Below are 24,125 nucleotides of genomic sequence, written 5' to 3'. Positions count from 1 at the left end.
TACTTATCTAGTGTTAAATATTGCTTTCACACTAGTGTGTTCTAGTGCACCTACACTCTTTAAATTCTCATCAATTATTTAATGAACCCAGTGCTCTTGCACTCTATAAAGTCAACGCGTTTCGGCCTTTCAATTTAAGGCCTCATCAGGACTGGAAAAGGGCAGAAGGAATTCTAAAAAAAGAAAACCAAAAAGAATTCTTACAAATGTGCCTACCACATATCATTTATAACCCAATCACCCAAAGTGTATCATACATATATACAAAACATCTACAAAACGTTTTTATTTTGTGTTACAAACTTATTTAAGATCTATCTAAAACCAATAGTGCCCAGGTATTTGTTGTGTGTCCTACTACAACCAGAGAATCAATTAAGTAGCTTAACTGTAGAAAAAAATCCTAGGGCCCTAATTATTGACATTATCTCTACTGGATAATTTCTTTATTTCAAATATATCTCTACTTTGTTTGCACAATGAAATCTAACACATATTTACCTTAGTTCTTATAGCCCGCATCTGGGGAACCGAACTTGTTTAAAATCAATTCCTGTTCAGAGCCGACTGAAGATACTTCTAGTCGCCTTTCTCTAGCGAAAAAACGAGTGGTCTCGTCAATATATACTTTCTATAGCTGTATCTCAAACCTATCACCGAAATCAGAGCCACTTCGTTTACAAGACTCTCGGCTTACCGTGACCGGCGTCTAAATTGGGAACGCTCGCGTTTAGGAACACGTGTAATTTTGAAGCCGTGTTCCGTGCAGCACTCGCTACTCGGCGGCAGGCTGCTCACGTCCTTAACTGGCGTCTTTCCGAATACTGTCTGGTTGCCTTGGCGTCCCCATAGAATTGTGGGAACTCCAACCCTTCTTAACAAACATCTAAATCCCGGCGGCCATCTTAACACTGTTAAACTCGTAAATCTTCTAATGATTATAACTACCAAAGGGTAACTAAAATGCATCTTTGGGTGATATGAGGTGGGGAGTATACTTTACTATCTATATGGCTGCTCAAGCGTTCCATTTTGTCGTAATTGACTGAATTTGCCAAGTTGTCTGAGCTTATCTATTATTGGGGACTTATATGATTAACACTGCTCTTTTTATATTATAGTCAAACAAGAGCATTTCGTCCTTCTTCAAACTGGCTACCTATCATAATCTTAAACCAATTGTATAGGCAAACACTAAACTGTATGCCCATCGATGTAGCCTGCTTATATCTCTGATATCACATATCACATTTGGCGCATTCTTTAATAAAGCAGTAACCCCAGCGTAATTTACGAATTTCTGGCAATAGACCATTTTTACTTAATTAGAGCCCATATTTCATCAGCATCATTAAGTCCTGTTTTTGCAGTTTGAAATTTTTCAATCAATCTTGCTTCCATTCGTAGAAGGTTCTTAGTTGTTAATGATCCGTTGGGTTGTATTGTCAGTAGAACTGTCCACCGGATGTCTTCCGCTGTATGCAACCATTCTTGGAAGTGCTCAACAAGAGGGGCTCCCTTGACTCCACACTTGATTCTAGACCGATGTTGGAGGATTCTGGTTTTGACTACTTGTGAAGTCTGTCCAATATATGCTTTCTCACATGGGCACATAATGCAATAAATAACATTTTTCGAATTGCAATTTGTGAAATCTTTCTGTACATGTGTTTTCCCATTTATTTTAACCTCTTTAGTATCTTGTGTAAACTGGCAGGCCACACATTTTCCACATTTATAATGCCCTTGGACCGCTGGCAGTTGTAAAAGCGTCCTTAGATCTTTCTTTCTATCAGTTTGAGGCTGTTCTGCCTTGACCCATTGATCTCTTAAACTGCGTGCCTTTTTGAATGAGAACAGTGGTTGATCTATGCGCAAGTCACTAATAATTTTCCAATTACGTTCAATGATTGATCGTATTTTATTTGCCTTAGGGCTAAATGTGATCACACATGTAAGCGGGAGCTTTTTTGATTTCTCTTTAGGGACCAGCAATGTTTCTCTTGGTGTAAACCAAGCTCTTTTAGCTGCATTTTAACTAATTTCCTAGGGTATCCCCTATCAATAAGTTTCTTAATCAATTCATCTGCATTCTCCAAATAATCAGTTTTTTCTGTACAGTTTCTCCTAATCCTTAGGAATTGTCCAAAAGGTAGGTTTTGTTTAAGTGAGCGTGGATGTCCACTTGAGAAATGCAGGAGAGTGTTACGATCAGTGGGTTTTTTATATAGCTTGACGGCTAGATTGCCATCATTATTCCATAACCATAGGTCAAGGAAATTGATTTTTTCTTTATCCTTGTTCATAGTGAAAGTAAAATCCACTGTGCGATGGTTTAGCCATTCATGGAATGCATCTAAAGTCTCTTCTGGCCCTTGCCAAATAATCAGAATGTCATCAATATAGCGGAACCAGTGATTAATATGTTTTCTGAATGGGTTAGTTTGTGGGTAAACCCATTTTTGTTCGAAAAAGTCCATTACCAAGTTTGCGACCTCTGGGGCAAAACTGCAGCCCATTGCCACACCTTTAACTTGGCGATATAGTTGATCATTATATTTGAAAAAGTTATGTTTCAAACACAATGTGGCCAGTTCAACTAAAAATTATGTCGGAGGGGTATGCAATTGACTATTGTTGTTCAAAGTGTGTCGAATGACTTCAATTGCTTCATCTTGGGGAATATTCGTATATAATAAGTTGAAACTGGCAGCAGAAGACAGGATGGCTTAGAAAGCCTTAGCCATAAAAAATCTATTGCTGAGGAGATTAAGACTGAGGCTTAGAGGGCCTTAGTAAGGGAGAGACAGGCAATGAGGAAAGAAGGATGACACATGAGCTCAGTCTCAAGGAGCTGGACATCAGAGCCAAGTAAGCAGAGTCCAGCAGTATTGGTGGCAGCATTAACTTTGTTGTGGGACATAACATAGACAACTGGTTTGAGGCCCATGAGGTTGTTTATATGGTTCCTGAAGAAGACTGGGGAACCAGCCTCTATAGGCACATTTCCAATGAAAGGATGGATGACCTGCTACCACTAGGGAAAGGAGACAGGATAAAGTGTCCCCTCATGAAAGATGACCTGACCAGGAAATATGAGCTCACCCCAGAAAGATATAGGTAAAAGTTTAGGGACAGCCAGAGCTGCCTGAGCAGACGTGGGTGCATTGTGAGGATAATTTCTGCAGAGCACTAGATGGTTGTGTGAAGGGCAGTGAATTGAGCGATTACAAGGGGTTGTACAACGTGATTGCTAGAGGACACATGATCAATCTTTGTTTTACATAGCTGTGTCAACACCTATGGATAGGGTGATGCCAAGCATTCCAAAAGGGCTCAGGCCCCCCAATGGTGGGCATACCCCAGGGTTGACCAGTGTAGTTCTTGGGGAGGAGATGGCCATAGTTATCATGGGAAAGACAGCTGAGGTTACCCTAGTGTCCCTGGATAACAGACAGATGGTGCCTGTAGGGAAGTTCTCCTTTTTGCCCTGGTCACTCCCAGACTTTTTGGACAGCTACTGGTGGCTACTGACTCTTGGCTGTGCCCTTGGTACTGCTTACCAGTCTCAGGGCTAGTGCTCTGTGTAAAGTGGATATGCAAATTAGGCTAATTATAATTGGCAAAATTAACTTACCTATAAGTCCCTAGTATATGGTAGGGCATGGAGGTTTAGGGACCCCAGCATAGGTAGTGCCTCCATAGGTGCACTGCTGAGGTGACCAGTGTCATTTTAAAGGCAGGCCTGCCTTGCTGGCTGGTTTTAAATTAAAGTCACATGCAAATTCGACTTTGGAATTAAAAGTAGTCCCAAAGTCTTAAACTACCTTATTTTTACATATAAGTCACCCCTAAGGTGTACCCTATGTGCCCCTAAGGGCTGGGTGCCATGTAACTATAAGCAGGGACCTTACAAACATAGTTTTATAAGCCCTGGTGAAATTTGTTTTTCCATCATGGTAGTGAATGGCCTCCATAGGCTAGAATGGGGAGACTTTATTTTAATTTTAAAAGTCCCCTTAAGTAAAAGATACCAGAAGGTTGGTATCAAATTAATGGTTAACATAATAAATCCCACAGCTCCCAGTTGTTGGTTTTAATATAACTTGTTCAGGTAAAGAGTTTAGCATTTTACCTGAAAAGTTGCCAACTTCAGCCCTGCAGTGTTTTATTGCTGCGCTCTGATTGGCCAGCCTCTGGCAGCCTGCCAGGCTGCCTTGATGCGGTGTGAAGTGGCCTGGCTCCAAACAAAGAGATGTGCCTGGGGGATGAGATCTCCCCTCAGCAGATGGTGAAGCAGGAAGGGGAGGGCTGCCAAACTGGTCTTCAAAGGCAGGGAAGGACATTTGGAGCAACCCAGCAACACCCTCACATCCTGAAAACCCAGATACTTAGGTGCCCCCTTGATTAGATTAGGAGAGGGCAGGAGAGGGGTGTGTTTAGGATTTTTTGCCACACCAGTGGGTGGGCTCAGCCAGATGTAACCTCCAAAAATCACTTTCAGCCATGATGGATTTTCGAGGAATGTTGCTCCCTGGGATAGATTTTTGTACACTTCCCAGGAAGTGGTCATCGCAGGCGGAAGGACCCTGTACCTGATTGGAGAACTAGGACTCCCCTGTTTTTCACCCAGGGATAAAACTTGCAGACCTGCACCCACACCTCAGATCCCAATCAGATTCCAACAAGGAAGAACTACAGGAGAAGAAGGGCTGCCCTGCTAGACACCTGGCCTGCACCTGGATCCTACACTCTGAAGGACTGCACCAGCTGCACACTTGGGCTTCACCAGAAGAAGGACTTTGCCTGGCTTCAAGTGGTTCAAGGAGGGACTCCCTGTTTGCTACAGGTGAACTTGCTAACCAGAGTCCCCTGCAGCAACTACTGGAGAAACCAACCAGCTGACCACTGTCCAGTGGCCAGGTGCATTCTGGGAGTTGTAGTCCACACCCCCAAGGAGCATCTCAGAGCTTCTGGAACCTTGGGGTTAGACTTTTCCCGCACATGCAAGTCCAGATACGTGATCAGAGTAGGAATGGCCCAGCCCAAATTTTGAGTACTGTAGCTTGAACTTTACCAATGTCACCATCAACTACTTAGAACTCTGTTTCTGTTGCACAAACCATTGCCTTATTATTGTGAGTCATCTTATTGGAGTGTTTAAAGGTATTGATGTTTAGTAGGCTACATTTTCTCAGACATTTCGGTCAGCCTATGGCTTCCATGCATGTTTATAATTCAGTTGTGCATACCATTTACATTACCTTAGCTCCCTGGTTGCAAAAAGCTTCAAAACTAAATTCAGTTTTGAGTTTTATTTCTGTGGCCACATTGGTCATGGTGTTTAACATTGTTTAGATTTCTCATGGCATTTATTTGTGTTGAATGCATCTGATTACCCACTCTTCTCTGAGTCCGGAGATCCTATCGACCTCTAGTGTGGGTGGGATAAGCTGTTGTGTCCCACACCACTCCCGGTGCAATTCCTGAATCCAAAACTAAAAGGAGGGGATCGCGCGCCAGCATCTCCTGTTAATTCTGTACCACAAAACCAATATTGAAAATGAAGAGCCCCTTTTTTATGATATTGTCTCTGTTTTTCACTTTTGGATGTGTCCTTTTACTTTGACATTGTGGTCAAAAGTTAGATACAATGGATGTTAGTAATATGCAAAAAATGAAAGTTTAAACATCAATAGCAGCTCTTTAGTACATGTGACCATGGCCTTACTTAGCTCAGAACATACATGTTTAGATTGTACGTTGATATCTTTACCACTTAATGACATATTTAATACTGTCACTATGTAAATCTGTATGCCCTCTTTGAACCTCTCAATAGTTGAATGTCAGAGTGTTTCAATTTTTCTGTGTCTTCATTTTTACCTCAACCACATTTCTGGCTCTCTCTAATGCGTTAGAGAGATTACTTTAACTGATAACTGCTGTTTCGTTTTTTTAAGTAACACTTGTATTGGAAGGTGAGGGATCCCAAAGGTGCCATCACATTTAACCTAGCACATTATGTTAAAGGAAGATGAACAATTATCCATACACTGTTTTGAACTATGTTGGAGGCCACACAACTGTTTGAAGACATAATAAATATAATCTAACACGTGGCTTTATACCTTAATGTGCCTGTGTTGGAAATGCCCCTTTCTGCAGGGTTCTCCTGTGTTTTGGGCTTCTTACCTCCTGTTTTTGATCATGTGCTGAATTTAATTTTTGATGGCTTTAGGACTCTGGACACTTTACTACTGCTGATCAGTGCTAAAGTGCCAGGGCTCCCTGTTTAAATTGAATTGGTGATTAGTGTATCCAGGATTGGCATATTTAATTTACTAGTAAGTCCCTAGTATAGTGCAACATGGGTGCCCTGGACCGGCAAATCAAATGCTACTAGTGGGCGTGCAGCACTGATTGTGCCATCCACATGAGTAGCTCTGTAAACATGTCTCACATCTGCCACTGCAGTGTCTGTCTGTGCAGTTTTTAACTGCCAGTTTGACCTGGAAAGTGCACCCACTTTCCATGTCCAAACCTTCTTTTTTACTACATCTAAGTCACCACTAAGGTAGGCCCAAGACAGCCCCATCTGCAAGATGCTGTGTAAAATGGTAGGACATGCACTGTAGTGTTTTACATGACCCGATAGTGAAACACTGCTAACTTCCATTTTCACTATGGCAAGGCCTATTTCTCCCGTAGGATAACATGGGGATTGTCTTGAAATATCATTTAAGTGTAATTTCCCATTGGAAGCAGATGGAGATATGGAGTTTGGGGTCCCTGAACTCACAATTCAAAAATACATCTTTTGATGAAGTTAGTTTTTAAATTGTAAGTTTGAAAATGCCACTTTTCAAAAGTGGGCAGTTTCTTGCTTAACTATTCTGCGCCTCTGCCTGTCTGTGGAATACACATATGGTTTAGGATGATAGTTGGGCTGTTTGTGAATTCATTCTAGAGGTGTGCCCTGCATATCCTGGTGGGTCTTTCTGGTCTAGAGCGGATTCGAGGAGCTGACACTTGCACCTGAATAGGGCTGTGCCTGTTCTTGCACAAAGCAGTCTCCAATCCCCTTTAGTGTGTCTGTGGCCAGGGCAGGAAAGGCAGGGTCTTGTGCACTACAAAGACTTTCCTTTGAGGTTTGCGTACTTCAAAGGCAGAAATGAGTATAAGTACTGGACATCTGAGACCACAACCTTAGAAGACTTCTGGACTGAGGACATCTTGGCAGGAAGAAGAGACAAATGCTGTAGGAGGGACTGTCACTCTCTCTGCCTGTGGCTTTGTTGTGCTGGCCTGCTGCTTGCTTCTTCTGTCCTGGGAGTGAAAGGACTGGGCCTTGCTTTCTTCATCCTGCTTTTTAAAGTTCTCCAAGGGCTTGAACTGAGCCTCCTGTTAGAAGTCTCAAGGACATCAAAGACTTCATCGACTAGCACCTGGGCTCTCTTGCTGAGAGTCCTGGCTCGCCAAGTGGTGCCAAATCCAGTTCCTGGGCCCTTCTGAGTAAGTTCTGGTGTAACCAAGAAGAAACCTAGTACATCAACTCCAGAGCAACTTCGGAACCAGTGCCACGGTCCAATTCCACACCGCTGTCTGCACCGGAGCCGTAGTCCCCACTGAGTGCAACGACTGCGACTGATGCCGCAGGCCTGACACCGCTGCAGTGTCTCTAAAGTCCTGACACAGCCTGAGTCCTGAGCGCTGGGTCCCAGCCTCCCAGACACTCTATTCCACCACAGCAACTGTGGCCCGTGGTTTAATCAGGACACCGCAAAGTTGATGCTTCTTGTCTTGACCTGCTGGATCTATAGACCCCGCTGGATCGTATGGAACCGATGCCTCGCCACCGATGTCACATCACCTCCCCTGCAACCATAAGGAACTGATGCCTCACCTCGCCTGCCGCACAGTAAGGAACTAATGCCTCACGTCCCCAATAGCAGTAAGGAACCGATGCTGCAATGGCTCTAGTAACGCCTCACTTCCCCGACTCCACACAAAGTCTTTGTTTCCTCATCATGTTCAAAGGCACTATGCCTGGGGTCCGTGCAATTCCATGTCAGACTATTGGGAATGATTCCGTCAAGACGTTGTGATGGTCCCAGCTGGAGCTATGGTGTTTCTAAGCACTTTACTGAGATTTAATATTTAAAAATGTGTATCTTTGCTTGTGTATTTTGGATTATTATTGTTTTGGTCTTGTTTTGTTCAGATAAATATTGGCTATTGTTCTAAACTGGTGTGGAGTACTTTTGTGGTGTTTTCACTGTGTTAATGTGTGCATGTACAAATATGTTGCACATTGCTTCTGAGATAAGCCTGACTGCTTGTGCCAAGCTACCAAGGGGGTGAGCAGAGGTTATCTATCTTAGCTGTGTAACTTCCTATCCTGACTACAGTGAGGGTCCCTACTAGGACAGGGTTCAAACCACTGCCAACTAGAGACCCCATTTTTAACTTTGTATAAATTGACATTGAAAATGGGTGCATGTCAGAAATTGGGTCACTAGTTTAGAAGGGTCAAAGCCCCACTCAAATAATAAGCACAGTTCTTGTCAGGGTGAACCACAAAGTTTACTAAATAAACCTGTGCTTAACCCTCCGGTAGCTTGTCACAAAAGCAGTTAGGCTTAACTTAAAGGCACTGCGTAAAGTATGCAGCACTCAATCAGTAATAAAGTGAAACTCCTCCCCCCAAAAAAATCCCAAACTAATTTGCAAAGAGTAAAATTCAATAAATAAAATGACACAAAAAAACAACAAAAATCCAAACAGCATAGTCAGTGTTATAAGTTTTTCAATTTTAGTTGAAAACAGCATATAACAGCACAAAGGACCACTCGCAGGTAACTGGTCATGCTGGACCAGGTCAAAGTCACAAGCTTAGGCCAACCTCAATGGAGGATAAACTGCTAATGTTGGGATTCGAGGAAGGAGACGGATGTTGGCTTGGGAAGAACTTCAGAGTGCACAAAACAGATGCATTTCCTAGTGCCAGCTCAGACACAGTGATGATCAGTATAGATGCATCAAGTGATCATTTGTGAAAACATGTTGGTGGAATGAACATCACTGAGAACGTCTAAATTATTTGAAAGCAGCCTGCAAGAGAGTGGGTTCTCTTCAAACGACTTTACTGACAGATTCAATAGTGACTGAAAAAGTTTCTGAATTCTATTAGCATTCCATTTGATTCACTAATTGAAGGCGATTATCAATTGTACTTGAAACTTTTTTAAAGTATTTGCTTTGCTTAAATGATTTGGCTTCAGTTGTTTATACTCTGGGTACTTTAATTACAGCATACCATTGCTTCTATATTTCGTGCAAGTGTTTACTTCATCTTGTCTTGAATAGAAAGAATGTTTCCCCTCTTAAGCAGTGCAGTTAAACAGTATTTTATTCATATTATCTTGCTGTTAGAAATGGGGTCTTTGGTTGGCAATCAGGTCACCCCCTGTCCAAACAACGACCCTCACTCTAGTCAGGGTAAGGAGAATCACACTCAGTTAACACCCTCTCACCCCTTTCGTAGCTTGGCACAAGCAGGCAGGCTTAACTTCAGAAGCAATGTGTAAAGTATTTGTACCAACACACACAGTAACCTAGTGAGAACACTACAAAATGACACAACATAAGTTCAGAAAAATAGATAATACTTATCTTAACAAAACAAGACCAGAATGACAAAAATTTGACATACACAAGTCGTCATGAATTTGTAAAGATTAAACTCAAAAATAGCGCTTATAAACACAAAATGCTTCATGAGGTGATAACCCAGTGACGTGACAGATTTGTTCCTAACAATCCGACCCAATTGACTCCGGTTACGGAGTAATGCAGACCCCCCAGGTACTATACCTTAGTAAAATGTGAATACAAGCAGGTGCGCGAAGTCGGGGATCGCAGCGTCGCTGGTGGCTCTGGTTCCGGTGCTGCGGGATGAAGGAGCGGAGGCGTCATGAAGAGGCGTTGCGTCCTTGCTGCAGAGCGGTGGAGGTGAGGCGCTGTTGGTGCGAAGCATTGAATCCGGGCTCTTCGGGCATAGTCGATATCAGGCAGTCATGACATGGTGCAGTGACTTCCATAGGACCATGGACTTTGGCGAGGCTGCTGAATGTCGGGCCTGCAAGGGTTGTAGTACTCCAGAAAGTACCACAGTCGGTGGCAGCTGGTGTCACAGGATTTGGCAGCGCCGTCGGTCCAGAGTCATCCGAAGTTTGTTTTCTTGGATTTTCACCAGCTTCTCCTTTCAAGGGCCCAGGGACTGGATGGGGCACCACTTGTCAGGGCAGGAGTCTCAGCAGAGAGTCCAGGTGCTGGCAGGGGAAGTCTTTGATGGCCCTGATACTTCAGAACAGGGGGCAAGCTCAGTCGAAGCCCTTGGAGATCCTTCTCAACCACAAAGTCCACTGTTTGTCCCCTTTCACAGGCAGATGCAGCAACTGCAGGATAGACCAACAAAGCGTAATCACAGGCAGGGGCAGCACTTCTGCTCAGCTCTTCAGCTTTTCTCCTTGGCAGCGGTTCCTCTTGATTCCAGAAGTAATCTAATTTTCAGGGTTTTGGGGGTTCTTCTTAAACCCCGTTCTGCTTTTGAAGTAGGTCTCTCTTGTTTGTAAGGTCCTGCCTTGCCCAGGCCAGGCCCCAGACGCACCAGAGGGTTGGAGACTGAATTTTGTCAGGGCAGGCACAGCCCTTTCAGGTGTAAATGACCACTCCTCACCTCCCTCCTAGTACAGTTGGCTCATCAGGATGTGCAGGCTACCCCCAGCTCCCTTTGTGTCACTGTCTAGAGAGAGGTGCAAACAGCCCAACTGTCAAACTGACCCAGACATGGAATCCACAAACAGGCAGAGTCACAGAATGGTTTAAACAGGGAATGCCTATTTTATAAAAGTGGCATTTTCAAACACACAATCTGAAAACCAACTTCACTAAAAGATGCATTTTCAAATTGTGAGCTCAGGGACCCTAAACGCCAAATTTCTATCTGTTCCCTAAGGGAATCTGCACTTTAGTAATATTTAAAGGCAGCTCCCATGTGAACCTATCAGAGAGATAGGCCTTGCAATAGTGAAAAACAAATTTGGCAGTATTTCACTGTTAAGACATGTAAAACACATGAGTACATGTCACACCTTTAACATACACTGCACCCTGCCCATGGGGCTACCTAGGGTCTACCTTAGGGGTGCCTTACATATATAAAAAGGGAATGTTTAGGCATGGCAAGTGGGTACACTTCCCAAGTCGAACTGGCATTATAAAACTGCACTCACAGCTACTGCAGTGGCAGGTCTGAGCCTTGTTTACAGGTCTACTAATGTGGGTGTCACAAGTATTGCCACAGGCCCACTAGTAGCATTTGTTTTACAGGCCCTGGGCACCTCTAGTGTACTGTACTAGGGACTTACTAGTAAATCAAATATGCCAATCATGGAAAGTCAATTACACATACATTTTACGTAGGAGCACTTGCACTTTAGCACTGGATAGCAGTGGTAAAGTGACCAGAGTAACAAAAACAGCAAAAACAGAGTCCAGCATGCATCAACAACCTGGGAAACAGGAGAAAAAAGTTAGGGAAGACCACACCAAGGATGCCAAGTCTAACACTTGCTTAGATCAGTAATGTGAAATCTATAACTTTTGCCGCAGCACATTTCAGTAACTCTTTTTATTTGAATTCCATGTTAACGTTCAGCGTTTGCTGCTGCAAGACTACACTCATTCACATGCTTTTAAGATCTTCCATCAATACGTTTTTTTCTAATAATTCTGTGCCTTTGTCAAATGTCTCCATGTAGGGGATTGGCTGAGCTAAGATAAATATTATCCATTTACATAAATACAGTTAAATTACAGTTATGGTTACTCATTAAAACCAAAATAACAATGAATTGTGCCTGTTAGGGTCAGCTCCTCAGTCCATGACTTCACAATGGCCATGCAAACCATAACTTGTACTTCAAAAGCAATGCTCATGACCTCACCCATGATGTACTAGAAACAACTACAAGTGTCATAAATGACCTTCTTGTTCAAATTTAAAATTACATTAACACTATCAATGAATCATCTATAGATTCAGTAATATTCACTGGTTTGTTTGTGTTGGTATTTAATGACTTTATGATTTTATGTGTTGTTACCTATTTCTATAAATATTGTGGGGTCAGAAACACTGACTTTGGCATGCAAGTTACGTTTTGCATGTTTTTTTCCTACAGAGGACGCTTGTCTGCCACAGGTGAATTGGCATCCATGTGAGACAAACCAACTTTTCTGAATTTTTACACTTCGGTGATTCTTTGGGGGCCCGCTCACCTAATTCTGAACATCAGGATTTGTCTATCATGCACCCTTAGGGGGCCTATATTTTTTCCAGATCCAGGGATGAGGAACCTGTCTTGAAATGAAGGCCACAACTGATTTTTCTCTGCTGAGAGTCAATCAGAATGTTCAGGATCATGGGGCCAGCTTTGGGTCGATTGGCCCAAAATTGGCAATGGGAGAAAACATCTCTCTCCTCCGATGGAAGTGTCTTTATTTTATGTTTTTAATGTGGCCCATGGGCTGTCCATCAACCCAGGTCTGAGGAAACTTCATAGGTTTACAGTCCAGATATCTCAAATTTTTCAGTGTAACCCTGCAACCTGTGCTTAATGCTCTGGTAGCTAGGCAGAAAACAGTCAGGCTTAACTTAGAGGCAAGGGGTAACGTATTTATGCAGCACACAAATGGTAAAAAAGTGAAACAACAACACAATAAGATTCCCACACCAATTTAGAAACATTTTGAAAAATATAGGAGCATTTAATAACTTATTTGACACCAAAACAAAAAAACAAATCCATTAATCAGAACCGGAGGTATGCAATTTCAAACACTTAAGTAAAAATAGTTCCTAAAAGCACAAAGACAACAGTGGTAATCTGGTTGTGCTGATGGGGACAAAGTCAAAAGTTTAGATTAACCAAGATTGAGCAGGCTAGATATACGGACCAAGTTAGGCCCAATGAAAAAGGAGCCAGATGTACCAACATTAGGACTACAAATTTTCTAATTGCGATTATCTCCGAATCGTAGTTCAGATATCTGTATTCTTAATGTATGACCCTTTTTATTTCCTAGTAGGTTGCAATTAACCTAACTCATGAACATTAAAGAGGTGGATCGCAATTTGCAACTCATTAGGAATTGCAGCTATCACACTGCTGGGTTCAGCAGTCCATTACATCTGTAATTACTTTAAAATGAAGCATTTTTTCTTTAGATATGCAGCCTGTTTTCCCTAAAGGAAAATGGGATGGATTTCAAAACCAAAAATGAAATGTTTAAGTTTAATTTTTTAGGAGCAGATATTATATTTAATATATGGTAACTTTTAATTGGGAACAAGTAGGAAAGTCAAGTTTGTCTCTAAAGAATTGTAATTTGGAACCGTCTTCAATTGTAAAGTTGGATTTTAATTCACATGAGAACTTAATTTACCAGCTTAAAAACAGCCTCCCAAAAGGCACCAGGGTTACACAGCTCTCCAGCTTCTGCTCATCTCACGCCTCCCTCTGTGTATGGTTGTTTGTAGAACTGCAGCAGCAACTGTCAAACATAGACGGCTGTGAAATTAAAGAGAAGTCAGGCCCTTTTTCTTTGTAATCTCTGCTACATTGCTTTTCATCATTTAGCTAGTCAGAGGAAGTCACGGGAGCTGAAGAGAATACCACTTTCAATATATCTGTGGCTCCAGTGTTACTGTGATGCTTGGGGGGAAGTTCAGTTTTCCATCATCCACAGCTTCTGACACTCTCATTCCTGTGCACTATCCACATTCCCTGGAGAAACAAGGGAGAGCTTTCTATTAGAATATTGTAGTGCTAGCATCAGCAGGCATATACCAGGAGTTATAACCTGCTATGCCTTTGTCTTTGATAGAGCAGTCAACATTTCAAGGTTCTATGCATATTTATATTAAATAATATATTAAATAAAAAAGAGACATTATTATTGTAACCAAACTACCAAAACTAGGGGTGCAGACCTGAGTCTACAAGCAAGTGGTAATTGTTCACTATAAATATATGATGCAGCCATCTTAGTCATTCCAACGTGTGTTGGTTATAGTTAAATATATTTACAAGTATTAACAGTTAGCTTTTTGTAAAGTCCTAGTACTAAAGTGGAGTACTCTATATTACACAGTTTAACACTTACTCTAGGTGCGGACGGGACCTCTTGAGTTTCCTCATTGTGAGTGCAATGAGATAAATACAATTGACTGTATGCCATTATGACAAATTGGGCTGCTGGTTGAATGAGTGGGTGACCCCTGCTGAAGCAAAAGCCACTATCTCTGTCAGGGTGAACCACAAAAGTCACTAAAATAACCTGTGCTTAACCCTCTGATAGACTGGCACAAAAGCAGTGAGGCCTAAATTAGAGACAGTGTGTAAAATGTTTATGAAGCACACAAAGAGTAATAAAGTGAAAACGCAACACAAGGAAAATAGGGTAAATGTAAAACATTAGTTGACACCAAAACAACAAAGTCCAATCAGTAGAATAAACTGGAATTGTGATATTTTAAAACAATTTAGTAAAGACTAGCAACTAAAAGATCAAAACAACAACCGCAGAGATCTAGTTGCGAAAGACTGGGACAAAGTAAAAGAATATGGCCAACAGCAATGAAGCGTGGTCAGATAAAAGACGTGGATTGTGCCCGCTCTGCGCTTACGTTCGGACTTGGAAGAAATTTTGAAGAATTTTTTTTCAGGAGATAAAGTTCAGCAGGGCAAGGCTGCAGGCTGCGTCTGAGGAGGAAGCGTCGTCATTGGGGAGTCGCTGGACGAAAGCGTAGTGAAGATTTCTACATTTGGATGCCCTGTTTTGGAAGTTAAATGTCTTCAAAGGAACAAAGCAGGAGTCTTGTGCAACAAGAGTACCTAGAGGCTGGAAACCCATTCTCAGAGGCACCGCTGAACAGAATGTGTTGCTTTGGAGTAGGCTAACTAACAATAGCACCTTGGGTGGATTGACAAGCAGTTTAGTCCCGGTCTTCCCATGGTACTCGGAGCAGTTTTTAGCCAAAAATGTTCTAATTTTCAAGTTTTGGATTTTCGTTATCTGGGCACCTTTAACACCTTTAACACCACAACCAAGGTTGCAGGAATGGAGGTGCACCACTTGGGGGCTTTGGGCTCACTCAGGATGGATCCAGGTGTGGGTTCGGGATGGTAGGAGCCTGTTATGTACCTGTGGCTCTAAACAGGAGGCCGGCAAACTAGCCCTTGTAGTCACTCTGGTAGTCCTGAGTTCTAATGATGAAGCAGGGCTCAAGCAGCAGGGCAGGCCACTGATGGTTAAAGGAATGCTCCAGGCAGCAAACCAGTACTTCCAAGTGCAACAAAGCAGTCTTGAAGAGTAGTCAGCAGGCCATAGCAGCAGACAGTCCTTTGAAAGTCCTTTCGCAGGTCGAGAATGTGAACTGAAGAGTGGATCTGAGGGTCCCTTTTTTATACATGGCTCCAAGCTGACTGCAGGGACAATACAGTGATTACAACCCCTTTGTGTGCAGGTAGAGCACAACCTATTCAGTTGCATCCTGCCAGTTGATGGCTCCTTCAGCCACACCCAATCCCTTTATTGTGTGACTGTCTGAGAAGAATAAACAAACTCCAACTGCAAACTGCACCCAGTCATGTGACCTAGTACAGGCTGAAGGCATTGAATAGGGCAGGAAAATGCCAACTTTCTAAAAAGTAGCATTTTCAAAATTGTAATTTAAAATCCAACTTTACCATTACAGAGGACTGTTTAAATGTAATAAGGCAACCCAATGTTATCCTACGGGACAGGTAGACCTTACATTAGAAAAACTGAATTTAGGAGTTTTTCACTACCACAACATGTAAAGCTGAGAAGTAAATGTCCATCCTTTTAATTACAGTGCACCCTGCACTATGGTCAACCTATGGGCTACCTTAGGAGAGACTTATAAGTAATAAAAGGGGAGTTTGAGACTTGGCAAGGGGGTTATATTGCCAAGTCAAATTGATAGTCCAACACTGCATTCAGGCTGCAATGGCAGGCCTGGAACATGTTGTAAAGGGCTACTTAAGTGGATTGTGCAATATGTGCTGCAGGTCCACTAGTAGCATTCACTTCGCTGGCCCTGGATATATGGTATACCACACTAAAAGAGAACTATAAGTAAATGAAATATGCCAATCAGGTGTAAGCCAATTTTATCAGGTTTAGGGGAGTGAGCATAAAAGCTTTAGCACTGGTTAGCAGTGGTAAAGTGCGCAGTCTTAAGGCCAACAACAATGAATTTCAGCAAAAAAAGGAGGAGTGAAGGTAAAGGTTTGCGAGTGATGCTGCAGAGAGGGCCAGCTCCAACAGTAATGATCAAACTAATTATTTGAACACAAATAAATATTTGTGTTAGGTAAAGGTGCAATGTTTATATAAATATTTAAATCATTTTTCTAAAAAAAAGTTTATTTTCATAATTAGGATGGTTACTGCTTTAGTCTTTCAGCAAGGTAACTATTAAATATTTTGGGGATGACTGAAGTAGTTGTTTACAGTAGGTATCACCAAGATGTTTATAGCTGATAGTATTTTATGGTGATCTGTACATAATTTGTCTTGGTAACAGTTCAATATGCAAATATGTTGTGCTGAAACTTTGGTAATAGCTAGTAAACCGGGCTGTGGCTTAGGTGACCAATCATGTGAAACCTCCTGCCTTAGTGAGAAGGCTGTATATTCATTGTTTCTTAGTATTTCATTTCTGTTGATGTTCAGGCCTGCACTAGTCGCCCCCACCTCCATACAGTGTGGTTCACAAAGATTGTAATACATTTTCTTGACAAGATCTGATATTGTCTTGGGTATTTCTTTTCACTGTATCCTTCAAATGTATAATCGGTTAATATAATTTCAACAGAAATGTTGTGCTAGTGTACATAATTGCTTCTGATGTATATAATTTGTATTGCATATAACATCATTTAAAAAAAATATAATTGTATGTTTTGTATAATAAAATGTAGAATGGTACACAACCAAAATCAATGTAGAGTTCTGGAAACGTGGTAAAAGTAATTTACTTTTTAAAGCGATTGCGTGCAATTTTCGTTGAAGAAACCTTTTAAATCGTTTTGCAACTTCTACTAATGCAATCCAGTTGGCATAGAACGTTCACAGTTTCTCACTGAGGAGAGCATGCAACCCTGTTATCAGTGCTTAATTTGTGATTGTTGTTTCCGGTGCTGAGCAGCCACTTATTTTTGAGGGCCGGGGCTTATTCTTCTGCCTCAAGCATGTGCGGCGACCAAAAGACACATATGGGAAAGACGGAGGAAGGGAAAAACGAAAAAGCGTCACAAAGGGAGAAAGTAGAAAGCTACAAGAGTGAGCTGAAGGGGCAGGGAGTGGCTTTATATGGATTAAAGAGGCCCGAGATGGCTTCAGGATTATGCCGCCTCAGTATTCCGTGTTCACCCATTTAATTGCAGCAGCCGCGTGTTTAAGAGGAGGGCTATGGGCACTGGCACCTTTTTATGTACAAATTAAGCACTGCCTGTTATGTGTCAGTGGCATGCATGCTTCTCTAGGCCTTAACTGCTCTCAACAGTGCATGTCCTATGCCAGGTCCCTCACAGTGCTGCGGAAGTTTACAGAAGTCCCAGATTTTTTAAGGCTTTAGAGAAGTACTCATGTGGCGCAACGTTGAGAAACCGGCCCCGTTTTTCTGGGCATTATGAAGGGCCTCGTTTGCAACAAAAAATTGGGCTGCGTAATTCAAGCACTCGCGCAGACTTTTGAAAATGTGTGCCCAGGTGGGTGTTGCTGTCGACAAGCGTTCCAGAGGTCGTGAAAGGGAAAATCAGTTGTGCCGTGTTTGCAGATACTTGTTTCATTATTTATATAGAAATCCAATATTATTTTTGTTATGCTTTGTGGCTAACTCCCTATGTTTGGAACTGTGTCAGTGGTAGGCATTTGTTTTCAGAAGCCATTCATTTTAATCCCTGAGTACATTTGTTGTTTACATGTACATGATACGGAAAGATGTGTGTAGTGAGTAAAGTAATTGTTGTGTGTTTGTTTTTCCTGTATAGCTGTTACCTATACAAGTTACAAGAAAACGCCTCCCCCAGTCCCGCCTCGCACAACGTCCAAGCCACTGATTTCAGTAACGGCACAGAGCAGCACAGAATCTACGCAGGATGCCTACCATGACAGTAGGACTCAGAGGATATCCCCGTGGCCCCATGACGGCCGAGGACTGTACAATTCCACGGACAGTCTGGATAGTAATAAAGCAATGAACCTTGCCCTGGAGACTGCAGCAGCACAGCGCCATGCATCGGAGAGCAGTTCAGTAAAAAGCACCAGTGACAAGGCGGTTCTCGCAACGAGAACGGAAGACTTTCTTAAGAAGCGACGTTCCTCAATAGGAATACAGGTAGAATGCTATTATCATCTATTCTGAAGTAACTTGTTTGTATTTTTCCCTCGTCATCAGTCCTGCATGTGACTTCCGAAATAAGTGAGATCTTTAGCACTTCCGTGTCTGTCTGTTCCAGTATCACAAAAGTGTTAAGCTTGCACCATGAAATAAGTAACTGTGACAACGGAGCCTCCATTTACCATACATTGTTACTAGAATTTACAGAGAAAAGTGCATCTGTAGTGTTCCATAAGCAGAAATCAATGCTTGCGTTAAATATACAGCTTTTCTCAAATACATGTCAATCTGGCAAATATGTATATACACGTTGTTGGTCTGGTACCATATGAGATAACTGAAAAGTCATCTATATATGCTTTGTCACATTGAGAATTTATTTAGTGCATTGGATCACTGAAAAGGTGTGATGGTAAAATCTCAGTTGAATGGAGAGAGAGACCTCAATTACCCAGAAACATCGGGCGGGAGCAGTGGTATTGAATTTTGTTCTAGGTGTCAGGAGATCTCAGAGGTCAGCGAGTAGGGGAAAAGAGGAGAGCAGAAAGTAGGAAGAGAAGTTGACAAGAGACAGTAATATGGTTGCATGTTTAATTTCGTGAGAAATATGAGGTTAAGAACATAAAGCTAGGTACAAATCAGTCAGGGGTGAGAGGAAAACAGCTTTTTGTGAGATCATTGCAGCAACAATCTGCCAGTGTGGGCGTCTCACTCTGTGGGAGAAAATCCCAACTCAACACTAAGAGCCCGATTTCGAACGTGGCGGCCTGGTTACTCTTTCACAGCGGTGACGGATATCCCGTCAGCCGAAATCTAAATCTCATTCTGTCCTATGGGAAGTAGATTTTGGCGGATGGGATATCTGTCACCGTTGTGTTCGAGTAACCCGGTCGCCGAGTCCTAAATCAGGCCACAAGAGTCTCCCCATATGTGTGTAATTGCTCATTGTCTACATGAAAGCATGTCTCCAATAGGTCCTAAATAATGTGTCTGCATGTTTGCACAATTTTCTGTGCATGTGATTTCTGGTTTTCATACGGCATTAAAATAGTCTGTTAAAATACATTTCTCATGAGGAGTGGATGCTAAAGGGCCACACAACATTCTGAAATATAATAGCAATCTATTGCCATACTCCTTAACTCCTGTTGTTCATTTTAGCAACCAGTTCCAGCTACAGATAGGCAGAAAAATACAGCCAAAATAGTGTGCTTTTCTTTACTTCATGTTTAACCTCAAGGGTCCTATTCTCTGAATTGTCAGACCGGCTCCCAGACTATAACGAACCCCAGACAGGGTAAGCAGATCAATATTTAAAAAAATAAAATCAAAAGTGAATCATTTTGGCACACATTCAGGGTTCTGCTTCTTTTCCATAAGATTCCTGCAATATGAATACCACATACACACACATATGTGTGTGTATATATATATTACTGTGTGCACTGTTTGAGATGCCCTTGTGACAGGATATACGTGGGCAGTACTATCCACAAAGCCAAGAAGAGAGTCCTCGAACATATGAGGGCCATCCGTAATAATGATCACAATTACCCGGTAGCGAGACACTTTCAAGAGGTACACCAAGGAAATGACAAACTATTGAGCTATTTGGTATGTGATCATGTTAAGAGCAATATACGAGGTGGCAATAGACAAAAAACTTTGCGCATTCTGGAGTCTAAATATATTATTAGGTGTATGACACTTTCGCCTGGAGGGTTGAACTCCAGCGAGGAGATGTGTAGTCATCTGGGTTAGTTATTTGTTTGGGTAAAAATTTGAAATTTTTTGAAAATTTGAAAAATTTGAATAGTGCAAATAATATCAATGTAAGTTTCAGATATAGATGTGATATATGTTTCGTTTTCAGCAGTATTGTTTTTTTCACATGTAGGGTTTCTTTAATTAAATTATAGGTATTGTGTTTTTTGGGGGGTTGTTGGAAAATGGGTATTGGTAAGGGCAGGTAGGTACCTACACCTAGCAACAAGCCACTAACCTCCACCTAGATACAGTTAGGTCTCAGTAAATTAATCCCAGCTCAACCCTTGGTAGCTTGGCAACGAGCGTCAAGGCTTAACTTAGGAGACAAAGTGTAAAGCATTCAAATATCACAGAACAGTAACCAAATAAAACACAGGAAACAGTTTAAAAATCCAAAACCAATTTATAAAAATAGTTTATATTTTTATCTTTAAAATGACACAAAAACGAATAAAATCGGATAAAGGGAACCGAAGATATGAATTTTTAAAGAATTGTTACTTTTCTAGTGCTTAGAAACAAAAAGCGCCAATCAGGTCATCTGGTTGCACCAGGACCGGGGCAAAGTCAAACTTTCAGGCCGACCGCGATGGAGCCCTGCTCGGCTACAGGTCGCGGGAGGCCTCGGTCAAAAAGTTACCTTCTGACTTAGTCTTTATTTTGAAGTTTTTCTTCACCGGGACGAACCTGCCAGTTGAATCCGACCTCCTGGAGCCCTTGTCCGGATACGCGATGTGGGTTTCCTCAGTGGAGATTTTTACCTTCGGACTTAGTCATTTTTTCGAGATGAAAATCCTTCGACCGGGGTAAACCTGGATCTTGATCCGACGTCCGTGGAGCCCTTCTCGGATACGATGGCTGGGAGGTCCCGGTCAACTTTTTACCTTCGGACTTAGTCTCTTTTTCAGAGATTTCTCTTTACCGGGACGAACCACCAAATCAGGCCGGGTCGCGGTTGAGGCAAGCCGGCTAGAATTTCCGCGGCGGGTCGGTCCCTCTCTGGAGCTTTTTTTCAAAAATTCTCAAATCTTCTCCAAACTTCTGGGGCTTCACCCAGATGTCCTTTTAAGGTTCTTTTGGGGTCCACAGCTCACCCCAAGGGTCCAGAAGTTATGTGATGGTCCTTGGGGGGTGCGGACTTCAACTCCCAGAATGCACCTGGCGCAAACTCCTTTTTGGCCACTGGACAGTGGTCAGCTGGTCACTTTTCAGGAGTTGGTGCAGGGGACTCTGGTTAGCAATTTTTCACCTGTAGCAAACAGGGAGTCCCTCCTTGAACCAGTTGAAGCCAGGCAAAGTCCTTCTTGTGGTGAAGCCCAAGTGTGCAGCTGGTGCAGTCCTTCTGAGTGCAGGTTCCAGGTGCAGGCCAGGGGTCCAGCAGGGCAGTCCTTCTTCTCCTTTAGTTCCTTCTTCTTGAAATTTGGTGGGGATCTGAGGTGTGGGTGCAGGTCTGCCAGTTTTATCCTTGCTCCTGGGTGAAAAGCAGGGGGGTCCTGGTTCTCCAATCAGGTACAGGGTCGTCCCCCTGTGATGACCACTTCCTGGGAAGTGTGGCAAAAATCCATCCCAGTGGGCAACATTCTCTAAAAATCCAACATGGCTGAATCTGATTTTTGGAGGTTACATCTGGCTGAGCCCACCCACTGGTGTGGCTAAAAATCATAAACACACCCCTCTCCTGCCCTCTCCTAATCTAATCAAGGGGGCACCTAGCTGTCTGGGGTTGCAGGATGTGGGGGTGTTGCTGGTTGCTCCAAATGTCCTTCTCTGCCTTTGAAGACCAGTTTGGCAGCCCTCTCCCTTCCTGCCTCACCATCTGCTGAGGGGAGATTCTCTCCCACAAGCACATTCCTTTGTGTGAAGCCAGGCCACTTCACACCTCATCAAGGCAGCTCTGCTAAGCTGCTGCAGGCTGGCCAATCAGAGCACAGCAGCAAAAACAATGCAGGGCTGAAATTGGCAACTTTTTAGGTAAAGTCTATAACTCTTTACCTCAACAAGTTATATTAAATCCAACAACTGGAAGTTGTGGGATTTATTACAACAATTAATTTGATACCAAATTCTTGGTATGCATCTTTTAAGGAGACTTTAAAATTTAAAACAAAGTCTCCCCATTCTAGCCTATGAAGGCCATTTACTTCAATGAGGGAAAAACGAATTTGGCTGTTTTTACCTCACCAGGATTTATAAATCTATTTTTATAAAGTCCCTGCTTATAGTTACATGGCACCCAGCCCTAGGGGCACATAGGGCACACCTTAGGGGTGACTTATATGTAAAAATAAGGTAGTTTAAGACTTTGGAAGTACTTTTAATTCAAAAGTCGAATTTGCATATAACTTTAATTTAAAAGCAGCCAGCAAGGCAGGCCTGCCTTAAAAATGACACTGGGCACCTCAGCAGTGCATCTAGGTGTGCAGCACCTATGCTGTGGTCCCTAAACCTACATGGCCTACCATATACTAGGGACTTATAGGTAGGTTAACTTAGCCAATTATAATTAGCCTAATTTGCATATCCATTTTACACAGAGCACAGGCCCTGGGACTGGTTAGCAGTACCCAGGGCACCATCAGAGTCAGGAAAACACCAGCATAAAGTGGAAAATGGGGGCAAAAAGTTAGGGGGCCTCTGCAATCAGCCCTGTTTTCTCACAGGGGTTATGGGTTATTAGCACATGGATATATGTAATGTAGCACACAAGACTGAATTAGAATAAGAATATGACATCTATCAAATATAAGAGATCATAACAACATTATGTAAAGATTGAGGACATTGGTAAACAACAATATGAAAGAAGAAAAAATCTAATGAAGATACTTGTTATACAGGCCCAATAACATCAAAAGAAAGAATAGTAACAAAATGTGAAAGTTATATTACGTATAAGGGACCAGCTTAATATGGCCGCCATGTTATTCAAGTAATCTAATATATATGCCAGACTTGTCCGTTTTTTAGTTTTACTGATTTCAGGTATTTGTATGCCAATGTGCTAAACTCCCCCATCTGTGAACAAGGCTACGGCTGAAACGCGTTGGGAGGAATAATCTGTGAAGAGTAAAAGCTTTTATCACACTGGAAGTGTCCTGACCTTTCTTGTTATTACAAGAATTTGTTGTATATATATATATATATATATATATATATACACACACACATATGGCCTTTGTTAAGGAATTTTAAGGAATAAGTCTGGAATGTGATCGCAGGTTAATGGCTGTTATGTTACACACATCTGGCAGCTGACACCAATGTCAGTAATCAACCTCTTGGGCAGTATCCCATAGTCAAGCCCACAGAAATACACAGGTTCATCTTAGAGTTCAATTGACTAGCCTAACACAGCTAAGCCATAGCTTCAAGGTAAACCTTGGATAATATTTGTGATATGATTACGGTCTGAAAGTGAATTGATAAATTGAGAAGGGCAAACCCTTTTATATTTAGGTTGACCAACAACTGGGTGTGAACTTCTGGCTTGAATATGCTGATCCTGTGCCTTAAAGCTTTCAAGATGACTGCCAGGTCTATGGTGTGAAAACTCTTATTGTTCAGCTTGCTACACTTGAAATTCATTCTAAAATGTTCTGCCAATAACATCACAGAGGATTATTATATGTAAAAATATTCTGCAACAGCCAAAGATCTCTGCTAGAAAGTAACCAAGTGTCATGAGATTTATACCTAATATATGCCATGTCTGTGCATTTCAGATGCCTTTCAGGAAAAGTAAGGTGAAGCCAAGCTCTTTTAGCAAAATATGTAAAGGCCTGTGTTTTATGTTAAGTCAAGATAGTTGAATTAGGTAAACAATATTCTATCACAATGCTTAAAAAGGTACCTCAGAGAT

The 24,125-nt window shown here is 42.1% G+C and overlaps 1 protein-coding gene across 2 annotated transcripts in view; it reads left to right on the top strand.

Moving 5' to 3' along the window:
- The window catches only part of DLGAP2 (DLG associated protein 2), a 3,577,612-nt gene that overhangs the window by 3,371,022 nt on the left and 182,465 nt on the right, over positions 1 to 24,125 (top strand). For both annotated transcript variants that reach the window (XM_069235822.1, XM_069235823.1), the window contains one exon: positions 18,150 to 18,496. In XM_069235822.1, coding sequence (XP_069091923.1) covers positions 18,150 to 18,496 — 347 coding nt within the window. The remainder of the gene's footprint in view (positions 1 to 18,149; positions 18,497 to 24,125) is intronic.

This window comes from Pleurodeles waltl, chromosome 5 (genome assembly GCF_031143425.1).
Source record: "Pleurodeles waltl isolate 20211129_DDA chromosome 5, aPleWal1.hap1.20221129, whole genome shotgun sequence".
Classification (NCBI taxonomy): Eukaryota; Metazoa; Chordata; class Amphibia; order Caudata; family Salamandridae; genus Pleurodeles; species Pleurodeles waltl.
This window is presented reverse-complemented; position numbering and strand designations above follow the sequence as displayed.